This window comes from Odontesthes bonariensis, chromosome 1, assembly GCF_027942865.1.
Source record: "Odontesthes bonariensis isolate fOdoBon6 chromosome 1, fOdoBon6.hap1, whole genome shotgun sequence".
NCBI classification, from domain to species: domain Eukaryota; kingdom Metazoa; phylum Chordata; class Actinopteri; order Atheriniformes; family Atherinopsidae; genus Odontesthes; species Odontesthes bonariensis.
In genome coordinates this window covers 22,856,653-22,875,806 of record NC_134506.1, presented here as the reverse complement: position 1 = coordinate 22,875,806, position 19,154 = coordinate 22,856,653, and the positions used below count along the sequence as shown (strand labels likewise).

Sequence of the window (19,154 nt, the reverse complement as noted above, 5' to 3'; positions counted from 1 at the left end):
ATCACTCTGTAATCCGGTGTTGTCCTATAGATACTATATTTAAAACCCACCAATGTGCTCTCTATTCTTCTGTGAAGTGGCCATCTTTGCCAGACCAAGGAAGGTTTTCATTTACAAAACCATCCTTGGTCCTTTTAACCTGCTGCAGCAATTGACTGGAATGATCTACTAAACACCATTGACACTGGACATTAGTATGGACATTCTCGCTGATGCATGCAGCCATATTTTAGCTCAGCTACTTTTCCGAGGTTTACTTTTGTTTTTTGCATATTTATACTTGTCTGTCTGTATTTTTTTGTCCAGTTTTCTGTTGACACTGCTGTCTTTTAACGTTAGATATCTCTTATCAGCTTTCGTCTAAAAGGTTCGGCCTTCTGTTGCCATTTTGTTCCTATTGACTTACCTGAATGGAAAAGAAAGGTTAAATCAAAACCATATTGATGACACAATAAAAAGTCGTAGAGCATGAGACAAGTCTCTCCAAATTAAACAAATCATTTTTAATTCAATACACAAAAATGTTGAAATACCCAATTGTTTAAAATGAACTGTTAGGCGTGTCTAAACGCTTGACTAGTATAGAATATACAAATTATTAATTAGAAATGAGTGTGTTTGGGTCAGATATTGCAGAATTTTAACATCAATTATCACAGTTATGCAGACGATACACAACTTTATGTGTCTCTGTCGGACGACTGCAGCCCAGCAGACGTACTGTGTCAGTGTCTGGAGGAAGTAAACACCTGGATGAGAGATAATTTTCTACAATTAAATGAAGACAAAACTGAGATCATTCTGTTTGGGAGCAAAGAGAAGAGGGTCAGCATTGGTAAATATCTTGAGACTCGGGACCTTACAATCACTGACCAAGTTGGTAACCTCGGAGTGTTGATAGACTCAGATCTGACTTTCAGCAGCCACATCAAAGCTGTCACCAAGGCAGCTTTTTACCATCTCAGAAACATCAACAGAATTAAAGGTTTCCTCTCCCAAAAAGACCAGGAGAAACTCATCCATGCATTCATCTCCAGTAGACTCCATTACTGTAATGCTCTTTTAACTGGACTTCCCAAAAAGAGCATTAAACATCTGCAGCTCATCCAGAACGCTGCTGCTGGAGTTTTAACCCGGACTAAGAGATCTGAACATATCACACCAGTTTTAAAATCTTTACACTGGCTTCCAGTCAGTCACAGAATAGATTTTAAAAGCCTGCTGATGGTTTACAAATCCCAGAACGGTTTAGGCCCAAAATACATCTGTGATATGTTCAGAGAATATAAACCTAGCAGAGCTCTTAGATCCAAGGACTCAGGTCAGCTGGTCCAGTCCAGAGTCCAGACTAAACATGGAGAAGCAGCATTTAGCTGTTATGCTGCAAACAAGTGGAACAAACTGCCAGTGGAGATTAAACTTTCACCAAATGGAGACATTTTTAAATCCAGGTTAAAAACATTTCTGTTCTCATGTGTCTATGCATGAAATATCTTTGAACTTATCTAGACTGTTGCTTGTTTTTAAATTAATTTAAATTATTTTATTTGTTTCTCTTTTATATTCTTTTATGTATTTTTAATGCTTCTTACACTCCCTGCTGCAATGCTTTTATTTTATGTAAAGCACTTTGAACTGTTTGTACATGAAAAGTGCTATATAAATAAATTTGATTTGATAAAACAGGATGGAGCAGAGTTGATTTAGCCATAAATACAAAGTACAGCCTTCTTTTAGAAACCGATTTAAAAACCAATGGATTAATGATTTATCAGCTCGCTTCAGCAATCTCAGTCTATGTTCAACAGAAGGCAAAGGTCAAGGTGTGCTGAACTACAATAATCCCAAAGAAACCGCATGTACAGCTGTGACATGATATGAGCATATCTGTGTTCAGGAAATCATGGAGTTGAGATTGTTGCTCTGTGAATTGGCACCATCTTCACAGTCCTGTATATTTACTGTAAGAATTCACTGGCAGGAATGTGTTTCAAGTTATAATGGGAATAAACAAATAAGCACAGGGACAGCCACTGATATTTAGAGAATACGTTTTATTAAATGATTTATTTGACACAGCATTTTCCAGTCTTTCCTTACATCAGTGCACATTTAAAAAAAAATGGAGCACAGCACCACAAACAAGACCTAATAATACTGACAGACACTGAGATTAAGAGCCCTTTAGAACTGCCTGTGGCTTTACAAACTCTAATCTTCTACGTGGAAAATGTTACTGAGTATTTGAGATTTTGATAGCACAATATCCAGTATCAAAATAAATACCACAGAAGAAGAGTGTCATGCAAGATGTTAGCAACCCTCACTACTAATATTTGACTGTAATTCCATAAAGCAGCACAGTGAGTTTAGTGGTTTAGTCTTCCAGTGACTTAACAAACTTGTCATACGCAGTTTGATCCATGAGGCCGTCGAGTTCTTCGGGCTTTTCAATGGTCATCTTGATTAGCCACCCTGAAAGACGAGAGTTTAGAATTCATAGGCAACACCTGTACTGGTTTCACAAACAAAAAAAGCTGTGGCGTGATTTTACTTTGGCAACTTGTAACCTACACTCCCGCTAAATGTAACGGGAGAGGTTTCTGGAAACGTCTGCTGCTCTGGGAGGGAACAACAGTTAGACGCTCACCCTTGGCATAGCACTCTTTATTCACAAGTCCAGGATTTTCTGCCAGCTCTGTGTTGATTTCAGCCACCTCTCCCGTCAATGGCGAGTACAGCTCACTGGCAGCCTTTACACTCTCCAAGGCACCAAACTCCTCTATCAGAAAGACAACGAGAGAAACCTCTCATCATACTGCTAGAACTGATTAGTAATTATGGAGTATGGCCGTGGATCTTACCCATTTGTTCAACTTTTTGGCCAACTTCAGGAAGTCCACAGTAGACGACATCACCTAATGCCTCCTAATGTGATTAAAAACAGACCGGACGATATCATAATCATATACTTAGACTGGCGTCAAACACAACACCAAATACTTTTACTGATAAACGGTCAGTAAATATATACATCTCATTCATCTACAAAAACAAGAGCGTATTAGCCACAACTCAAGGTCTGTTTGCTCCTCTAAAAAGCAGAAAGTGTTCTTGTGTCTGACCAGTAATCGCTGCGTTATCTCCGGCCTCTTAAATAGCGGTACATTTCAGAAAGCCGAATTATAGGAATGCAGCAGCCACAAGGAGTGGATACACAGGCTGGTTTACGCTCGGCGTCTTTGTTTTCCTACAGCTATATTCATGCAAAGAAACAGTGAGAAAGAGTTAAATGGGTTCTACATGCTGAATTTGCAGGTTTATAGAACTCCAACACAACAGCTAACGTGCAATACTTCACAGCAAGCGCTCACTCCAACACTGCCTGCAGAAGGGTCGACTCGTGTGGAACTAAAACACGGTCAGTCTAATTTGCTCTATCAAATATGCATCTGTGAACCGTTGCAAAAGTGCCTGCGCAGTGCTCGTCTCATCACCGAACTGCAGGAACATGTTTGTAGAACATCTACGGCGAGACACTGCAAGTGAGCAAGGGAAAGTTCCAAATAAATCCCAACTGGATAGAACAACGAAACTTCTAAAGTTGATAGCTTACCCTGTGACAACATCTCTCACTTGTTCTGCTCTGCACACTTTCTGAGATGTTACATTTCAACAAAGTATCATCTATCAAAAAAAAAAATGAACCACGTGAATTGTTCAGAACACGAGCCATCTTCGAACTTCTTGTGACATTTTGTGTTGGCCAATGTTAAAAGAATCCTTCAGTATAGTATTATTTACCATTTGTTTCTTTACATAGGAAGTTATAGCAACCTTTATATACCACTCCTCAAGTTAGAACATACAATTAACAGTGACAGTCATATGTTTAGAAATAAAATATTGTACCCATCAGTCGGTGAGAAAGTCAGTGTAAAAAAAGAAGCTCGAGAAAATGACCTTTCAGGATTTCTTATCGTTTTTGGAAATCAAAGAATTCTGCCTTCATTCATAGCTTTTATCACTTACAGATAATCGATTGCCCCGCACTTGAAATGTTCTGCTCACCTCTGCAGTTCGGCAGCAATCAATTGAGTCAAACAATAGCCATAAAGCTGTAAATAAGCCCAATATAGTTGAGCTGCTGAGAGCAAAGTGCAGCTCTGAACTGCTTTAAGATTAGCAGGTAAAACGCTGAACAAAGAGCGCCATGAATCAATGATTACTAGAAAGATAGATCCAAAAACCTACCTGAGCATAATTGCTGATACCAACAGTGCCGATCCCACCCTCCACCTGCACCCACTCATGTTTCTCTGTGAACTTGAGGGCTATGAAGAGAACAAAGGAATACTCATGATTAAACATTTGTAGACAATGTGAGAACACGATGCTGTGATGAATCCTGTGAGCTACGAGTACCACATTCTGGAATATTAATAAACTGTGAAAACAGAGAAAAAGCCCAAAGCAATGTTTGAGGCCAAACAAGAACTGTACTCTGGACCATGACTGGACAGTAATGCAATCCCACATGTGGAACATAAGAAATCACCATGTGTTATTTTCTGTAAGTGCATTTTGGTGTTTCCGATCCTCACTGCTTTGACATGAAAGGTGCAAACAGGTGCTCACGGTCGAGTCAAATGTGCAGTTACACACACACGAGCAAATAAAAAAGGCCAAAGTCTTTTGTTTTCCCCAACTCTTGCCGTCATCCTTAGAATACACTGAGGGGAGTGCTGTAAAGCCTCAACAGTTTCCAGTGCTGACATCAGACCATGCAGACAAATACAGGTTTGAACCAGATTGTGAACTGTGCAAGATGCTGATGCATGACTAGAGTCATGCAAGAGAGTCTGAACGCCTTTATTCCCTCAACACCGAACAGATTTTAAAATCCCTTTTTAAGTTCTTTAACCTTTATCCACATTCTTGATTGCAAAAAAAATAACCGAGAGGAAGGAGAAAAGAAAAGAAAACTGTTGTAATTTCAGACCATATGTACGCATGACAGCCATCCCTCCACCGCTATTAATGGCACATGTCCACCATCATGCCTGACTTTGGCTTAATAAGCCGCTTCTTGGGGCACGAGACATAAGTTTACGCTTAATAGTCCCAATTAGGAGCTCGTGGTTTGAATGGCTCTCGCTCACAGGGCGATGCAAACCTTCAGCTAACGTAACCGATCAGTGTGGCAGCTATGATTCGGTACAAAAGTTTCAGGACTTAACTTTTAGCTTCCCCCCCTGTCGCATTCCTCTGCTCCACTGAGAGAAAGCGACCAAAACAGCAGTGTTGTGTCACCCGTTACAGTCAGACAGGAATGTGTCCGCATGGAGAGTGGCGTGTATGAGTGTGTGTGTGTGTGTGTGTACCATCCCATCCCAGCTCCTGTGGTCAGCAGTCGTCTTCTTCTCTTTTTGTTTTTTGTTTTTGGTTACCTGTGGACAGGGCCGAGGTCGTGCTCAGTGTCCGCGGAGAGCATCTCCTCCACAGCAGCCGACGAGCTGTGACCTGCGCCGCTGACGAGAGTGGAGGCAGCCTGGGCGAAAAGTTTGCAGAGAGGCATCGCAGAGTTGCTCTCATCGCCATCTTCGCTCACTGTGCACCGACTGTTTAATCCTGTGCACATACACTTGACCGCGGGAGCGCGCACCATCCCACTTGTAGAGGGCTCTCTCGTTTGGAGGGAAGGGAGGGAGGGAGGAATGTGACTGGTGGGGAAAGAAAAAAACCCCACTTTGAATACAGACGTTGTCATTTTATGTGATTTTTATCATCAAGTTAGATACAAGTCAATGTGGCACACTCTACCTTCAGTCTGTTTGTTACGTAGACCAAAAGTTCTCAAGAAAAAAAGTTACTGTTACAAAGGAAATTTTGTCAGCGCCAGCACCGATTAACTCTTTTGAATTCATAGAATATTAGAACTAGAATTTAATGGCAGCTACACAAAAAAGGCAGAGACACACAACAGTTTACAGAATATGCAGCTGTTTTTGGAAGATTTTAACAGTCAACGGGTAATGGGTGAGGGTGTCAGGATTGGATATAAAAGACTATTCAAAATCACTCAACTCACTTTATCTTGGACTGTCGAACTGATAGTGACATTTTATCTGCCTTTCATACATTGTACTAAAGGTATCCCTCAATGCAGTGTGACAAGTGCTTGCTCACTAACCCAGTAAATATACAGTGCCCTCCATAAAGTCTCAAAGCCACATTTTTCTTAGAGTTCCCCCTCTGCTCCTCAGCAGTAAAATTATAAATCAAACCATTTTTGATTTAAGAACAAAACGGGATTAAAGTTCACTTTAATTTAAAACCCATTTTCATACATTTCAGTTCCACCATGTAGAAATGACTATCTTTTATACATATCCTTCCTCATTTCAGGACAACATAATATTTGAGACATTTGGCTTCCCATGTGTTTGGGATTACTCAGGCGTGTTTAATTGCTTCACTGGTGCCGGAAAAGATACCCAGGCCAGCTTCTACAATTTGGAGTCTGTAGTTGCCTTTGTTCAACATGAGGAGAGAAGCTGTGCCAATGAAAGTCAAGAAAGAGGAGGCGGAAAAAAATAAAGGGAACACTAAAATAACACTTCCTAGATCTCAGTGAATTAAATATTCCAGTTGAAAAATCGCTGTTCATTACATAGTGGAATGCGTTGAGAACAAAGTAACATAAAAATGATCAATGTAAATCGAAATTATCCCATGAAGGTCCGGATTTGGAATCAGTCAAAATAAAAGTGGGGAAAAAAAACAAAAAAAACATTACAGGCTGTCACAAGTCAAAATGAGGCCCAGTCATGTGTGGCCTCCACGTGCCCGTAGGACTTGGTTTAAGACATCAGTCAACTCCTGGACAGTCTGCGGTGCAACGTGGCATTGGTGGATGGAACGAGCCGGGATGTCCCAGATGTGCTCGATTGGATTCAGGTCTTGGTAACGGGCAGTCTATAGCATCAACGCCTTCATCATGCAGGAACTGCTGACACACTTCAGCCACATGATGCCTGGCATTGTCATCTCACAATGGCTCTGAGGATCTCATCCCAGTACCTAATGGCAATCAGGGTACCTCTGGCTAGCACATGGAGGGCTGTGCGGCCCTCCAAAGAAATGCCTCTGCACACCATTACTGACCCACCGCCAAAAAGGTGGCAGAACGTTCTCCACGGCGTCCCCAGACTGTCACATGTGCTCAGTGTGAAACGGCTATCATCCATAACGAGCACAGGGCGCCAATGGCAAATCTGCCAAGCTTGGTGTTCTCTGGCAAATCACACCCACACAGTTTTGGGGTGCAAGTACAAGCCCCACGTGAAATTGATTCACAATCAGTGTTGCTTCCCAACTGGACAGATTGATTTCACAGAAGTGTGATTGACTTGGAGTTACATTGTGTTGTTTAGGTGTTCCCTTTATTTATTTTTTGAGCTGTGCGCCACTGAAAAAGGCACAGTATTGAGCACATTTAAAACAAATCCAAATCAACTCCAAAAACTGTCAACCAGATGTCATTTTCTTTTTACATATATATACTTAAATATTTTGTATAGTTTTATTCGCGATATGAATTCTAGATTCATATAGCTATTATAGTTTATAAGACTGGACATACTGGAATACAGGGCAGAGGTTGCTTTTATACGTGTGCTTGTACTCATCCTTTCCGTTTGTGGGACATGGAATTCAACAGCTCATGATTGTTCACATAGATGCCCGTTGTTTATGTAGATGCTACATCAGCTTACCATGTAATTAATATGGAGCTGTTTTTAATTCTGAAATCTGTCCCATGAGCAGCCACACATCTGTTCGGTCCTCAATTTTATGTTTCAACCAGCAATTACTTTCTGTTCGAATCTCTCATTACTCTGGTTAAAAGGGCACAAAAAAAAAAAAAAATAAAAAAAAAAAAAATCACAAGAGAATGAAAAATTTCATTACTATGCACTTTATTCAGACATAACATTTCTTGGTGGATGCTGAATTCTTTGCATACCTGGTAAAAATCACATGAATATACAGAGGACACCTAAAATATCAGAGGGGTGTTTTTAGGGTGCGTATCATGTTGCATATTTGGTAGTCAAAATTAAAGGATCCCTTGTGTAGCTCAAAGTATTCTCAGAAGCATTAGGCTACTCTCAGATTTGCACAAAGCAGCAGATCAAATAACTTTCTTTTTGATTCAATGGGTGGATGACAAAAAGCATTAAAATGACTGATAGTCAAATAAACAGAATGCAGCGAATATGAGCATAGAAGTGTAAAAAATACCAAAAGAAACATTCTTTACCAAGCAACTTTGTTTCAGAGATTGACATCATTTCCCTTAAAGACAGAAAAGCTCCAACCCTTTAAAAACCAAGCTTTAACACCCTGACAATGAAAAAAAAAAAAAAAAAAAAAACACGAAACCTGCAGACTTCACTGATGACCTCGGTGAGGTAAAGGCTCACTACTTCATACAGACTCCTGCTGAGATGTGACAGCAGGAGAAGCTGGAGGCTGCCTCACTGTTCAGAGGCGCCCTCCGGGGGAGCAGTCCCCTTGTTGTCATCAGGCTTCATGGCTGGGAACAGCAACACCTCCTGTTAAAGAAAAAGAATGTCATAGGTGAACCCAGACGAGACCACATCAACGCCACCGACGCTCACGACTCACGTACAATTTTAGCGTTTGCTTCTTTTTAAGCGACAGGAGAGAAAGTGATTTAAACTGTTCAACACAACTTCAGAGGATTCAGTTCCATCATTAAAGGCATTTGATCTCCCGAATATAGAGAGAGAAGATTTTTGAAAGAAAAGACTTTCACACAAGGGTGATAATTCAGAGGTCAAGGTACAAATAATTAGACTTGTGTGCTTTACAAGATGAACATTAGCAAAAGCTATAAAAGATGCAGTGTTTAAAAGTCTCCGTTTTTTTTTATTATATAATATTAGAGAAAATTATTCTGTTCCTAGTCTGCTTTCGTTTGTTACGTCACACTGCAACACGGGTTGTGGTGAAGCAAAATGTCTGGAAGCTGGAGCAACTATGATCTCTGGCTGCATACACTGGTGGTTTTTGGGCTTTCCAATTTGAACCTGTAGATAGCAAAAGTGATCAAGACAACATTGAAGACGTGAGCTAAAATGTGCGGCAAGATGACTGATCAGAGGGGTGGCAGGAAAAGCATACGGTGTATGTGCTACTCTTGCACGTCAGTCCCTAGTTAAGCTGGTTATGTAGCCTTTCACAGGTGATTTCCATGCAGATTTGCCGATACAAAAGATTTGTGAGGAAAATATTGCCATGGGACAAAGTTAACCAACTCATCTGGGCAAATAAACTACACTCAAAAATAAAGAGGCGGGGAGGGTCTGTAATCGTTACTGTAAAAGAAGACGCAATATTGATATTTTTAATATCTCTATTACAATCAAAAACCAAGAGAATACTAACCCAACCTAATGTGAGGATTCGACCATTGGGCACCAGTAACTCTGCCCTCTTTGAAATATAATTTAGTTTTATTCCATGCAGATCAAACCGAATATGTATCAACCACCAACAAGACCGTATATAAAGGAACGTGTCGCATCCTGCTGGGATTATGTGTCAAACGACACCTTTACCTTGATGTTGTTGGAGTCGGTGAGGAACATGGTGAGGCGATCGATGCCCATCCCCCAGCCGGCAGTTGGTGGCAGACCATATTCCAGGGCTGTGCAGAAGGTCTCATCAATGAACATGGCTTCATCATCCCCCTCAGCTTTGGCCTAAAAAGATCCACCTCAGATCATCAACATGTAGTGATATAGGGCTCCAGCAGTGCAGAGGGCACATTTTTTTGACAACGAAACAATGTACCAAAGTAGTAAAGTAAAAAAAAAAAAAAAAAAAAAAAAAAAAAAAAAAAATATATATAAAGCAGGTTGAAGCTTCGTGCACACCTTGGCCTGCTGCTCAAAGAGCTCCCTCTGTCTGATTGGATCATTCAACTCCGTGTAAGCGTTGCAGACTTCCTTCTTCATCACAAACAGCTCAAAGCGCTCCGTTAGGCCTTTCTGTGTTCTGTGCCTGTAACATCAGAGGAAGTGTCAGCATGAACCTGAGCGCTGTAATCTGAAATGAATATGTAGAGAAAGCAATACATTTCCCACCATTTTGCTAAGGGGCTCATGATCTGTGGGTGATCACAGATGAATGTTGGGTTGATGCACGTGACTTCTAGGAAATCTCCAACCAACTATGGAGGACAGAATAAAGCCATAAAGCATTTCAAATTAGAGGCACGAGAAACGGCAATTAAGCTCACAGTAAAAGACGATGTTTGTCAAAAGAGCACCTTGTCCAGGAGGCGGGCGGTGGTCCTGGGTGGTGAGCACTCAACTCCCTTTTGGGCGCACAAGTCATCAAAGAATTTACGTGTCTCTGAGGACAAGATTTTGACACACAGAACTACTGAAAGCCTCGTCACCTACATGATGAGAGCATCATAGGAAAAGAGACAGAACAGCAAGTGCTAACATTTTCCTCAGGCAACCGTCTTCTTACCCGATATCAGCAGTTGCACATATGCAGATTCTTACCATTACTGTCGTAGCTGTCAGCAGGAGGGAATTTGACTCCCATAATTTTCTCCAGGTCATGCGTCATGCTCAATCTTTTGAACGGTGGAGTGAAGTCGATCTCATAGGCCTGTCCTTCCGGACCATCGGGGTGATAAGTCACCTTGTACCCCCCAGTGATGTGCTTCACCATCCCTGAAGCAAACAGGAAATCACTTAGTACAGTAACATGCACTGCTGAGTTGAGCTACAGCAACTAACCAAAGTCCGATGCCATGACGCTCTGGACTGTGAGAGAAAACATTCAAAGATATTCTTTGATATTCCCCCCGTGTGGGAGCTCTCATATGTAAGCATTGCCGAATTCAGTTGAATGGAGATTTTGTCACACGACCCCGCAGTTACACACAAAAAATAAAAAATAAAAAAAATAAATAAATAAAAATCAGGATTTTATTATAGCAGAGTGACTGGCTGGAAATGCTTTAATCGACCAGGAGTTCATTATCAGTCTTGATGGCTTGAATTCAGTCACAGTTTCTGACACACTAAACTAATGGTCCCCAAACTACAGCCCGCCACGTCTTTTTTTTTTTTTTTTTTTTTTTTTTTAAAAAAACGGCCCTCCCCAAATATGTCTGTAATGCATTCCATCCCTCTCGCACCAGACTTCAACACCGTCTTTCTTATTTCTCCCTGTTCATCCTCTATGGCGACTCCTAAAACCGGAGTTACAGTTGACGCGTCTTGTCACGGCGGTGGCGGACCGTGACGTCTAAATGACGTTTCAAGCATAGTGCTTGCCTTGAAAAGACGGCGCAGCGCGTTGTCGTGCACCAGTCAATTTTTGTAAGTTGGCTGCACCGAGAACGACGAACCGGATGGACCGATGTGAGGCCAGGCTCAGTCAGGAGGTGCGTTTGTACAGGCAGCTGTACGAAACTGCAGTGAAACAGCACAGGGAGCACGTAAACTCCCAAAACTGGTGGACAGAGATTGGCAGAACTTTGGGGAAAGAGGGAGAGTTCTGTAAGAATGTGTGGAAGAAGCTACGGGACAGATACGTGAAGGCAAAGAAGAGGGCAGAGACTCCAAGTGGTGATGCCGGGGGCTTCAGACCTTGACCTCTTAACTGAATTAAAAAAATTTAAATTATCTACATACTGCAGCAGTATTATGGATGGCAGTATTCCTGCTCTTGACAGCGGCATTGTTTTCTTCTCCACTTTCGTGGTTGTAGAGTAGCGGTAACCTTCACGTAGCAGCGCCACCTCTGTGACGGAGAAAATTGCAACTACTGGCGCATCGACTTGCGCCACTATATGTAACCGGCACGAAATCGTGACGTCATCAACACCACTCGTGCTAACAACGCGGCAACCATGCTAGAGCCTTAACAACTAGGTTTTGGCGCTGTTGTGCAGCCTTTTACAGAGACGGGCTCTGGCCTATTGATCGAATGCTGCAAATGTAATTACAGAAACGCATTTTTGTCCCCTTATGGCCGTTGTATTTATAATCCCATGCAGTCATCATAACATAACGTTCACACTGCTCTCACCTCAGTATTATGTGTCAAGAATAACAATATCTATTACACAGTAATGCACTAATCTCAAGGGAAATAATACTTTTATGTCTCCAGATGGCTTTTTCTTTAATTAACAAAAAAAAAGTCCCTTCCCTTGACTAAAAATCTGAGAAGTGACAAAACTGAGACGATCATAAACAGGTAAACTGCGGCCAAATTACACAACAATATGGTGTTGTCAAAGAGCAAACTGAGCGAACACAGAGCTACGCCTTCCTGAGGTTAACACAAAGGACCCTAAAAAACAACACTTTGCATCTTTGGAAATTTGACAATATGACTGATACTGTGTTTTCTCTTACCTGACAGTAGCTTCTCTGTGATATCCATCAAGTCGTGGTAGTCAGCATATGCCATATAGAATTCACAGGTGGTAAACTCTGGATTATGAGTGAGATCGATGCCTTCATTCCTGAACTGACGACCAACCTCATAAACTCTGTCCAATCCACCAACCACAAGCATCTGTGCGAAAGATGAATAGTTATTAGAGTGAATTACAACATGAAAAAAATAAATTAAATTTACAGCCCGTACTAAACAATTTTATAATCCATCCGAAAATCATGGCTGTTCCTTGAAAAGCATGTTACCTTGTGGTAGAGCTCAGGGGCGATCCTCATGTACAGGTTCATATCCAGCTCATTGTGGTAAGTAACAAAAGGGCGGGCCACAGCTCCACCAGGGATAATGTTCATCATTGGGGTCTCTATCTAAAAGGCAAAAAAACAGACACGATTCAGCAGTGAATGAGCATAACCATTAATTATTACCGTTTTAAATAAAGTTAAAAATTCTTTATACAATCTCTAGTATGTATAAATTCTTTAAAAAAAGATCTACACAAGCATTTATATATATATATATATATATATATTAAAAAAAATTAAATCATTTTTTTAAAATGTATTTATTTATTTATACACACACATAAGCTTATCTAATCAGTTGTGTGATGTGGGGAACTTCTTACCTCTAAAAATCCCATCTCGTCCAGGAACCTGCGTAGGTATGCGATGATTTTGGTGCGCGTTATGAACTTCTGTCTCACATAGTCGTTGAGTATCAGATCCAAGTACCGCTGGCGGAATCTGGTTTCCTTTGGGAGGAAAAATTCTCTGCGGTCATTTCTGTTCTATCAACGGGCGTTTGTCTACTTCCCATCAACAGAGGCCATTGTGACCAAATCCACAGTAACATCTCTTACAACCTGAAAAGCTTTGGCATTTTCTGTTTCTGTGTCGATGTAGACAAAGCTTATTTACATCCGAGTTTGAACTACAATCAAAAGTATTTCTGTGGAGTTATTTTTGTCTGGCAAGAAATGAATGTTGTGTATTTTCATCTGTGAAACATAACCTAACTTTCAGGTCATACCAGTTTGACTGGCATCCTCCGTCTATATTGACATTGAAAATGAGATAAATACATATCTTGTATAACAGGACACTGCAGACAGGGCTGCTACAGTTTCACTTTCAAATGTTGCAATATGTTCGTAAAGACAAACAGATAAGGGAAAGAAAAGAAATGGCATGTAATATCTGCAATAATTCTACACCAAGACAGTAGCGCCATAAATATAATTCCAACATTTATGTTAAGTGGCTGTAAAGCACCAGTTAAGTAATAACAAGGCGACTTAAGATTTCTGCCCGTTAGACCTTATAGTAAATCCTTGTTCAACCAGGAGTGCAGTTTTCAGTGCAGTGATGATGATTCATAAATAATTAGTCACTGCTCTAAAAGTGCAACAAAAGCTGAAAGTGAAAAGCCGATGCTTCTCATCTGAACTGTCAAATCTCACCCTCCAACTGTGAGATCTAAATTTCTAAAAAGAAAGAAAGACATTCCTAAAGGGCCAGACACCCCTCACGAACTCAACGTCTCCTCACGATGGGCTTTACCTTGTCTTTGAGGCCAAAGTGGAGGTGGGGCAACATGTGAAGACATGGCGACAGCAGGGTCATCTCAGTGGGAATGATGCTCAGTTCCCCCTTCTTCGTCTTCCCTGGGTTTCCGCGGACACCGATAATGTCTCCACGGCGCAGTTTGTTGTTGATGGCCACAAAGGCGTCCTCTGACTTGTAGTTTCTGATGGGGTAAAACACAGAAATCAAGTCACGTCTCTCTGAAGTATCCCCATGAGATTAAGACAGTATTTTGAGGTGCAAAAAAGTCTGCATTAAAATTCTGTAATACACAGAAATGTGATGATGATATATAATCTGTATCTGTGATGCGGCTGATTATCCGTTATAGAAGTTTTGTTGCACGATATAATGGAAGAAAAAAAAAAAAAAAAAAAAAAAAGCGTGCTCTTTCGTCATGGTTATGATTCCGCACCTTGAGTTTGCCATAACTTGCAACTTGACGCCTTCACCTCGCAAGTCATAGAAAATAAGCTTGGCACCAGAAGCCCTCTTGGCATGGACGCGGCCTGCCAAATATATATATATATATCAAGTTAAACAGAGGATCTGCTTCTGGATTACTCTGGAATGAGATGATAGAAATAAGATCAAACTATTCCCGGTACCTGAGACATTGAGAAAAACATCTGTTAGCTGGTCACCAGGCTCCAGATTATTGTATTTCTCAATGAAATCTGTAAGTGACAGGTCAACATGATACTTGTGTGGGTACGGATCCTCTGCCGTGCCCTTCAGTTCCTGGATGGCATTCGTGCGGATCTTGAAGTATTGCTGTTGATAAGGAAACAGATTATAGTTGTTAAACAAGAAGACAATAAAAAAAAAAAAAAAAAGGTTTAGTGAGTAATGGTCATAAAAAAAAATTATTAATTTTTTTTAAAATCTCACATTGGGGTCAAGAGTCTCCTCATCCAATCCAGAGGCATATTGTGCTGCCTGATCATTGGATCCTTTGTTCTGTTCAACCTGCTCTTTCACTTTCGCCTCCTTTTCGGCCACCTTTTTCTCCGCTTTCATTCGCCTCTTCAGCTCACTAATGAGATAAGATGGGAATTTCAGATGAGTCCCGGGTCAGACATCAAGCTTTAGCCGTTTATCACGAAAGCAAATCACATTTAGTGGATGTCCAAACCTTCTGAAAAGGCCTGACGACTGCATGCAAATATGTGATCGCCCACATAACCACACCTTACACTAAACTATGAAACCACTGAAAAAAACAAACAAACAAACAAAAAAAAAGGAACAATAACAGGACCACATAAAAAAAATATAAAAAAAAAATAAGGGAGAGGGGGGGGTTCACATCTATTTGGCTGACAAAAGGTTGGTTGTTTTTCACACAGGAATGGAAAAGCCACCAACCTTTTGTCACCTCTCCAACGAATCCCGTGAAACTGAGATGGGACTTCAGCTGTACATGGGGATGCATATTTTAACCACTGTCCCCTGACCGCAAAGGACTGGCAAAGCTGCTGCCTGGCTGCCCTGACCAGACACAGCATGCTGAGCTACCACAGTCAGCAGACAAGCCTGAGAAAAATAAGACATATATACAAGACAGTATAGAAAATGAAAGGCTGTCTTCGCCCACCAACGCAAACTAACTGTTGTTCAGGGGGCACGATTCTTGCTCGTCAAGTTTGCCAAGATAACAGTAAAAACAAGTCCTAGACAAAAAAAAAAAAAGTTGACTAGGTAGTAGAAAAGAATATGAAATTAGCTTTACATTCTTTGTTAGCTAGAAGGGTTGCAAAAGAAACTGCGCGATTTAATGCATTTTTTTTGCCAACGCCCTTATAGGGACAAAACATACAGTGGCAAGCTGGGCCGGTGACAAAAAGCGACAATTCGTAAAGCATCTATTTTTAACTGATATTTGAAGCAAATAAAGAAGCCCCACGGTTGACATGCATAAGTCGCAGACGTTACGAAAAATTGCATTTTGGCTCTTGTAGTTTTTACTGACTGCCACAGTTCATAAAAGAGAACGGTTTCGTGTTATATTTAGGACTACAACTTCCAGAGTCATAAACAAGCTGAGTTCTGGGAAGTGTAGGCTTCTGGCGACCCTATGGGACCTACACATTGCTTTCGTTCTCTGGTCCGATGCTATGGGTAACCAAATTGAAAACGGTTGTTCTTGTCAAAAGAGCAACAAGTCTGAAGAAAGGTCCACAGCATAGGAAACGGATTAAAGTTAAAAACCAAAATAGGAAATGAACGGGCTCACTTTTTGCTGAGTTTGTCTCCGTCCACTGCTGTCACGTCAGCCATGTTCTTGATGTTGCTCTGAAAGGACGAAGGGAGTCTGCGCCGCATTTAAAGAAAGCTTGATGGTGCGTTGCAGGACTGTCGGAAAGAAGAGCGCGGTCACTGGCCAAGGTTAACGGTAATTTTAACCGAACGTTTAGACCGATTACATATACGGTGTTAGCTCTGTAGAAAACTCAATTTACACTCAAAGCAATAAATCATTTTCCCTGTTACAACAGCTTCAAATTTGCTTGAGCTAACAGATTTATTTTTTTCAATTTAAACTCAAGGCCTTGGTTTTTCTGTCAGCCAGCCACGACTTAAAATCATACCAAAATATTTTATAGATTTACTTTTATTATTTGTTTGATAGATATACCTTAAAATGAACAACTATTTTTTTTGGATTAAGGTAACAACAGTAAGATCACACAATTATTCTTACAATTATTAGCAATTACAGTAACCCTTGAGGAAACATCGATTTTCTTGGCCAACGTAGTTCAAAGTGTACTCATGTCGATATAAAATGATCCAGTTTGTCCTCATGGTCAAAAGTCATAATGTCTGAAGACATTGTCGGTGTTGAGGCCAGTAGCAATTTAAATGTTAAGCTCTGCTTCACAGTTCTTTCCAAACACATCCTTAACTTTGAAGGAGCAGAGGAACATCAAGTGACCACAAGCAGGCACATAACTATACACTATTGAAACGCTCTCACAGTCACTACTGAAATTACTTGTATAGATACATGTGAAAGGCTTGCACATCCTCATGTAAGAGCACACACACTTATAACTGAAAAACGTATACATAAACATTTATACAAATATATGTGAAACACTTGCACATGTATCTAAACTTTTTATATCTTTGTAATCATATGCAAGAGATTCACTTGAATGTATAAGTGTTCAACAATATATATATATATATATATATATATATATATATATATATATATATATATATATATATATATATGTGAATGCATGAGTGTTTCAGATAGATACGTATAAATGTTTCACTTGTATGCATGCAAGCATTTCATATGTATGTGTATATGACACGGAAGTATTTATGTATGTGTGTGTGTTTCTCATATGTATGTGTAAGTGTTTCAGACGAGTGTGTATAATGTTTTATATATGAGCGTGCATAGGTTTACAGAGTATGTATGTGTGAGTGTTTCAATAGTGAGTGTGAGAGCGTTTCAATAGTGAATGTAAGAGTGTCTCAATAGTTAAGTCCTAAACGGCCCCTCATACATAACACAGGGCTAATTCACAGATATTCACCTGCATGTAATTTTCAACAGATGACCTTTGAAACTTTTTTGCACATTTTACAATTATTTGAGATATTTATAGTGAAAACGAATATACTCTTCTCCATGTTCCGAGAGGCAGACATCCTGCCCTGCACGGTACCGGACTGAGACAAGGACTGGCTGAGCAGGGACTGGATGCGCGCCTCACTTTCTCTTTCGTTCTGACCAGACTGGCTGATCTGATAGTGTGTTCCCAGGAGAGTTCATCATCTGGCCACATTCTGCAAACATAGACCAGAATAGGGAAGCGTGAGGGTTGCAAACAAGAAACACAAGATATTTTCTTATCCGTACATGAGTGTGTGTTGAGTCTTAATGAAACACGTTTCTGTTAAAAGTGAAACTTCGATTTCTTGACTGAAATGGTCTTTAGTCAGTTGAAAAGTAATGAAAAGAAATGGAAATGCAGACTAAATACTTATTTAGTTTGCATATTTTTCTAGACAAGCAAATGTACCCAGTTATGGTGGAGGGATAGTTCTCAAGCAGCTGTTGGCATAAACATTATTTTTTTGTTTCATACTTGACCCATCATTCACCTCAATTCAGCTTTAGAGCTTTTCAAGTATTTGAAGTGCAGTCCAAAGTGTTTTACAGAACAAAAAACAAACTTAAAAAAATAAAACTGAGAATGAAAGAAGACAAGCTTAAAGGGATAATCCGGAGTAAAATGCACTTTAGGTCAATTTACGGGATGTTGGGAGTACATACGTTGAGTTGACATCAAAATCATTTAAATCTGATGTGTTTTGAGAATTTTTATTTGACCGTTTTCAGCCAAAAGTCGTTAGCCTGGAGGAGAGTGGGGCATATGGTATCGCCGCTACAAAACGCTATTTTTACACCTCTTCTACAGCTCCAAACAACATAACACTTACGTGGTAGTGAGTAGAGGGTCCCTAAATCCAAACAGAAGTGTCCCGAGGTCTTCATGTGGTCGGATAGTATGGAACTAAATTTGTCTCAATAATATTTGTATATACGCAGAAGGGGATCCACAAATATGTCTTGATTTGCATGTGTGTTTTGATATCTACAAATAAAAAAATCATATTTGTAACTCGTATATTGATTTTTACAAATATAGATGTGCATTTGTAAATAAAATGCCATTTGTAAAACCAAAAAAATCATTTGTAAAATGTGATTCTGCATTTGTGAATCACCAGCACACACATTTTTCGCTTTCCACAGTTACGTGTTTTTGAGACGTTCTTCGCATGAAAGTCGCACAAATCCACACGTAAATATTTCTTGACTTGCATTCGTGTTTTGATATCCACAAATAAAAAAAAACATATTTGTAACTTGTAAATTGGTTTTCACAATTGTAGATGTGTATTTGTAAATGAGATGGCATTTGTAAAACTGAAAATTGCCTTTGTGATATCTAATTTTGCATTTGTGCATTAACAGCACACATGCAAATCAAGACATATTTGTGGATCCCCTTCTGC

At 40.1% G+C, this 19,154-nt stretch overlaps 2 protein-coding genes across 3 annotated transcripts; both read right to left on the bottom strand.

Moving 5' to 3' along the window:
• Positions 1-2,034: 2,034 nt before the first annotated feature.
• gcshb (glycine cleavage system protein H (aminomethyl carrier), b) lies at positions 2,035-5,656 on the bottom strand. The gene is made up of 5 exons (XM_075471083.1): positions 5,451-5,656; positions 4,255-4,334; positions 2,865-2,928; positions 2,651-2,782; positions 2,035-2,475 (listed from the first exon to the last, which is right to left on the bottom strand). The coding sequence occupies exons 1-5, from the start codon at positions 5,599-5,601 to the stop codon at positions 2,378-2,380; spliced, it is 525 nt and encodes a 174-aa protein (XP_075327198.1). The 5' UTR covers positions 5,602-5,656; the 3' UTR covers positions 2,035-2,377.
• A 2,309-nt stretch (positions 5,657-7,965) lies between these two features.
• Positions 7,966-16,419, bottom strand: kars1 (lysyl-tRNA synthetase 1). Of its 2 annotated transcripts, XM_075460727.1 has the most exons (15): positions 16,345-16,413; positions 15,477-15,644; positions 15,000-15,144; positions 14,717-14,882; positions 14,524-14,617; positions 14,085-14,271; positions 13,151-13,276; positions 12,771-12,890; positions 12,480-12,642; positions 10,608-10,781; positions 10,364-10,449; positions 10,179-10,264; positions 9,969-10,095; positions 9,651-9,794; positions 7,966-8,621 (listed from the first exon to the last, which is right to left on the bottom strand). In XM_075460727.1, exons 2-15 carry the CDS (start codon positions 15,614-15,616, stop codon positions 8,544-8,546), a joined length of 1,836 nt encoding a protein of 611 aa, XP_075316842.1. In that variant the 5' UTR covers positions 15,617-15,644; positions 16,345-16,413; the 3' UTR covers positions 7,966-8,543. The 2 variants fall into 2 exon arrangements, with proteins under 2 accessions (XP_075316842.1, XP_075316850.1); XM_075460735.1 differs by lacking the exon at positions 15,477-15,644 and having other exon boundaries at positions 16,345-16,419.
• Positions 16,420-19,154: the final 2,735 nt, after the last annotated feature.

Excerpts from the sequence above, each read along its gene's own strand:
- gcshb (XM_075471083.1), bottom strand. The coding sequence starts at position 5,601 with ATGGCGATGAGAGCAACTCTGCGATGCCTCTCTGCAAACTTTTCGCCC. Across the intron at positions 4,335-5,450 it reads GACCTCGGCCCTGTCCACAG|CCCTCAAGTTCACAGAGAAA; the intron begins GTAACCAAAAAC and ends TTCTCTTCATAG. Across the intron at positions 2,476-2,650 it reads TAAAGAGTGCTATGCCAAGG|GGTGGCTAATCAAGATGACC; the intron begins GTGAGCGTCTAA and ends CTCGTCTTTCAG.
- kars1 (XM_075460727.1), bottom strand. The coding sequence starts at position 15,616 with ATGCTGTGTCTGGTCAGGGCAGCCAGGCAGCAGCTTTGCCAGTCCTTT. Across the intron at positions 10,782-12,479 it reads CACAGAGAAGCTACTGTCAG|GGATGGTGAAGCACATCACT; the intron begins GTAAGAGAAAAC and ends TGTTTGCTTCAG. Across the intron at positions 10,096-10,178 it reads ATGAGCCCCTTAGCAAAATG|GCACAGAACACAGAAAGGCC; the intron begins GTGGGAAATGTA and ends CTGATGTTACAG.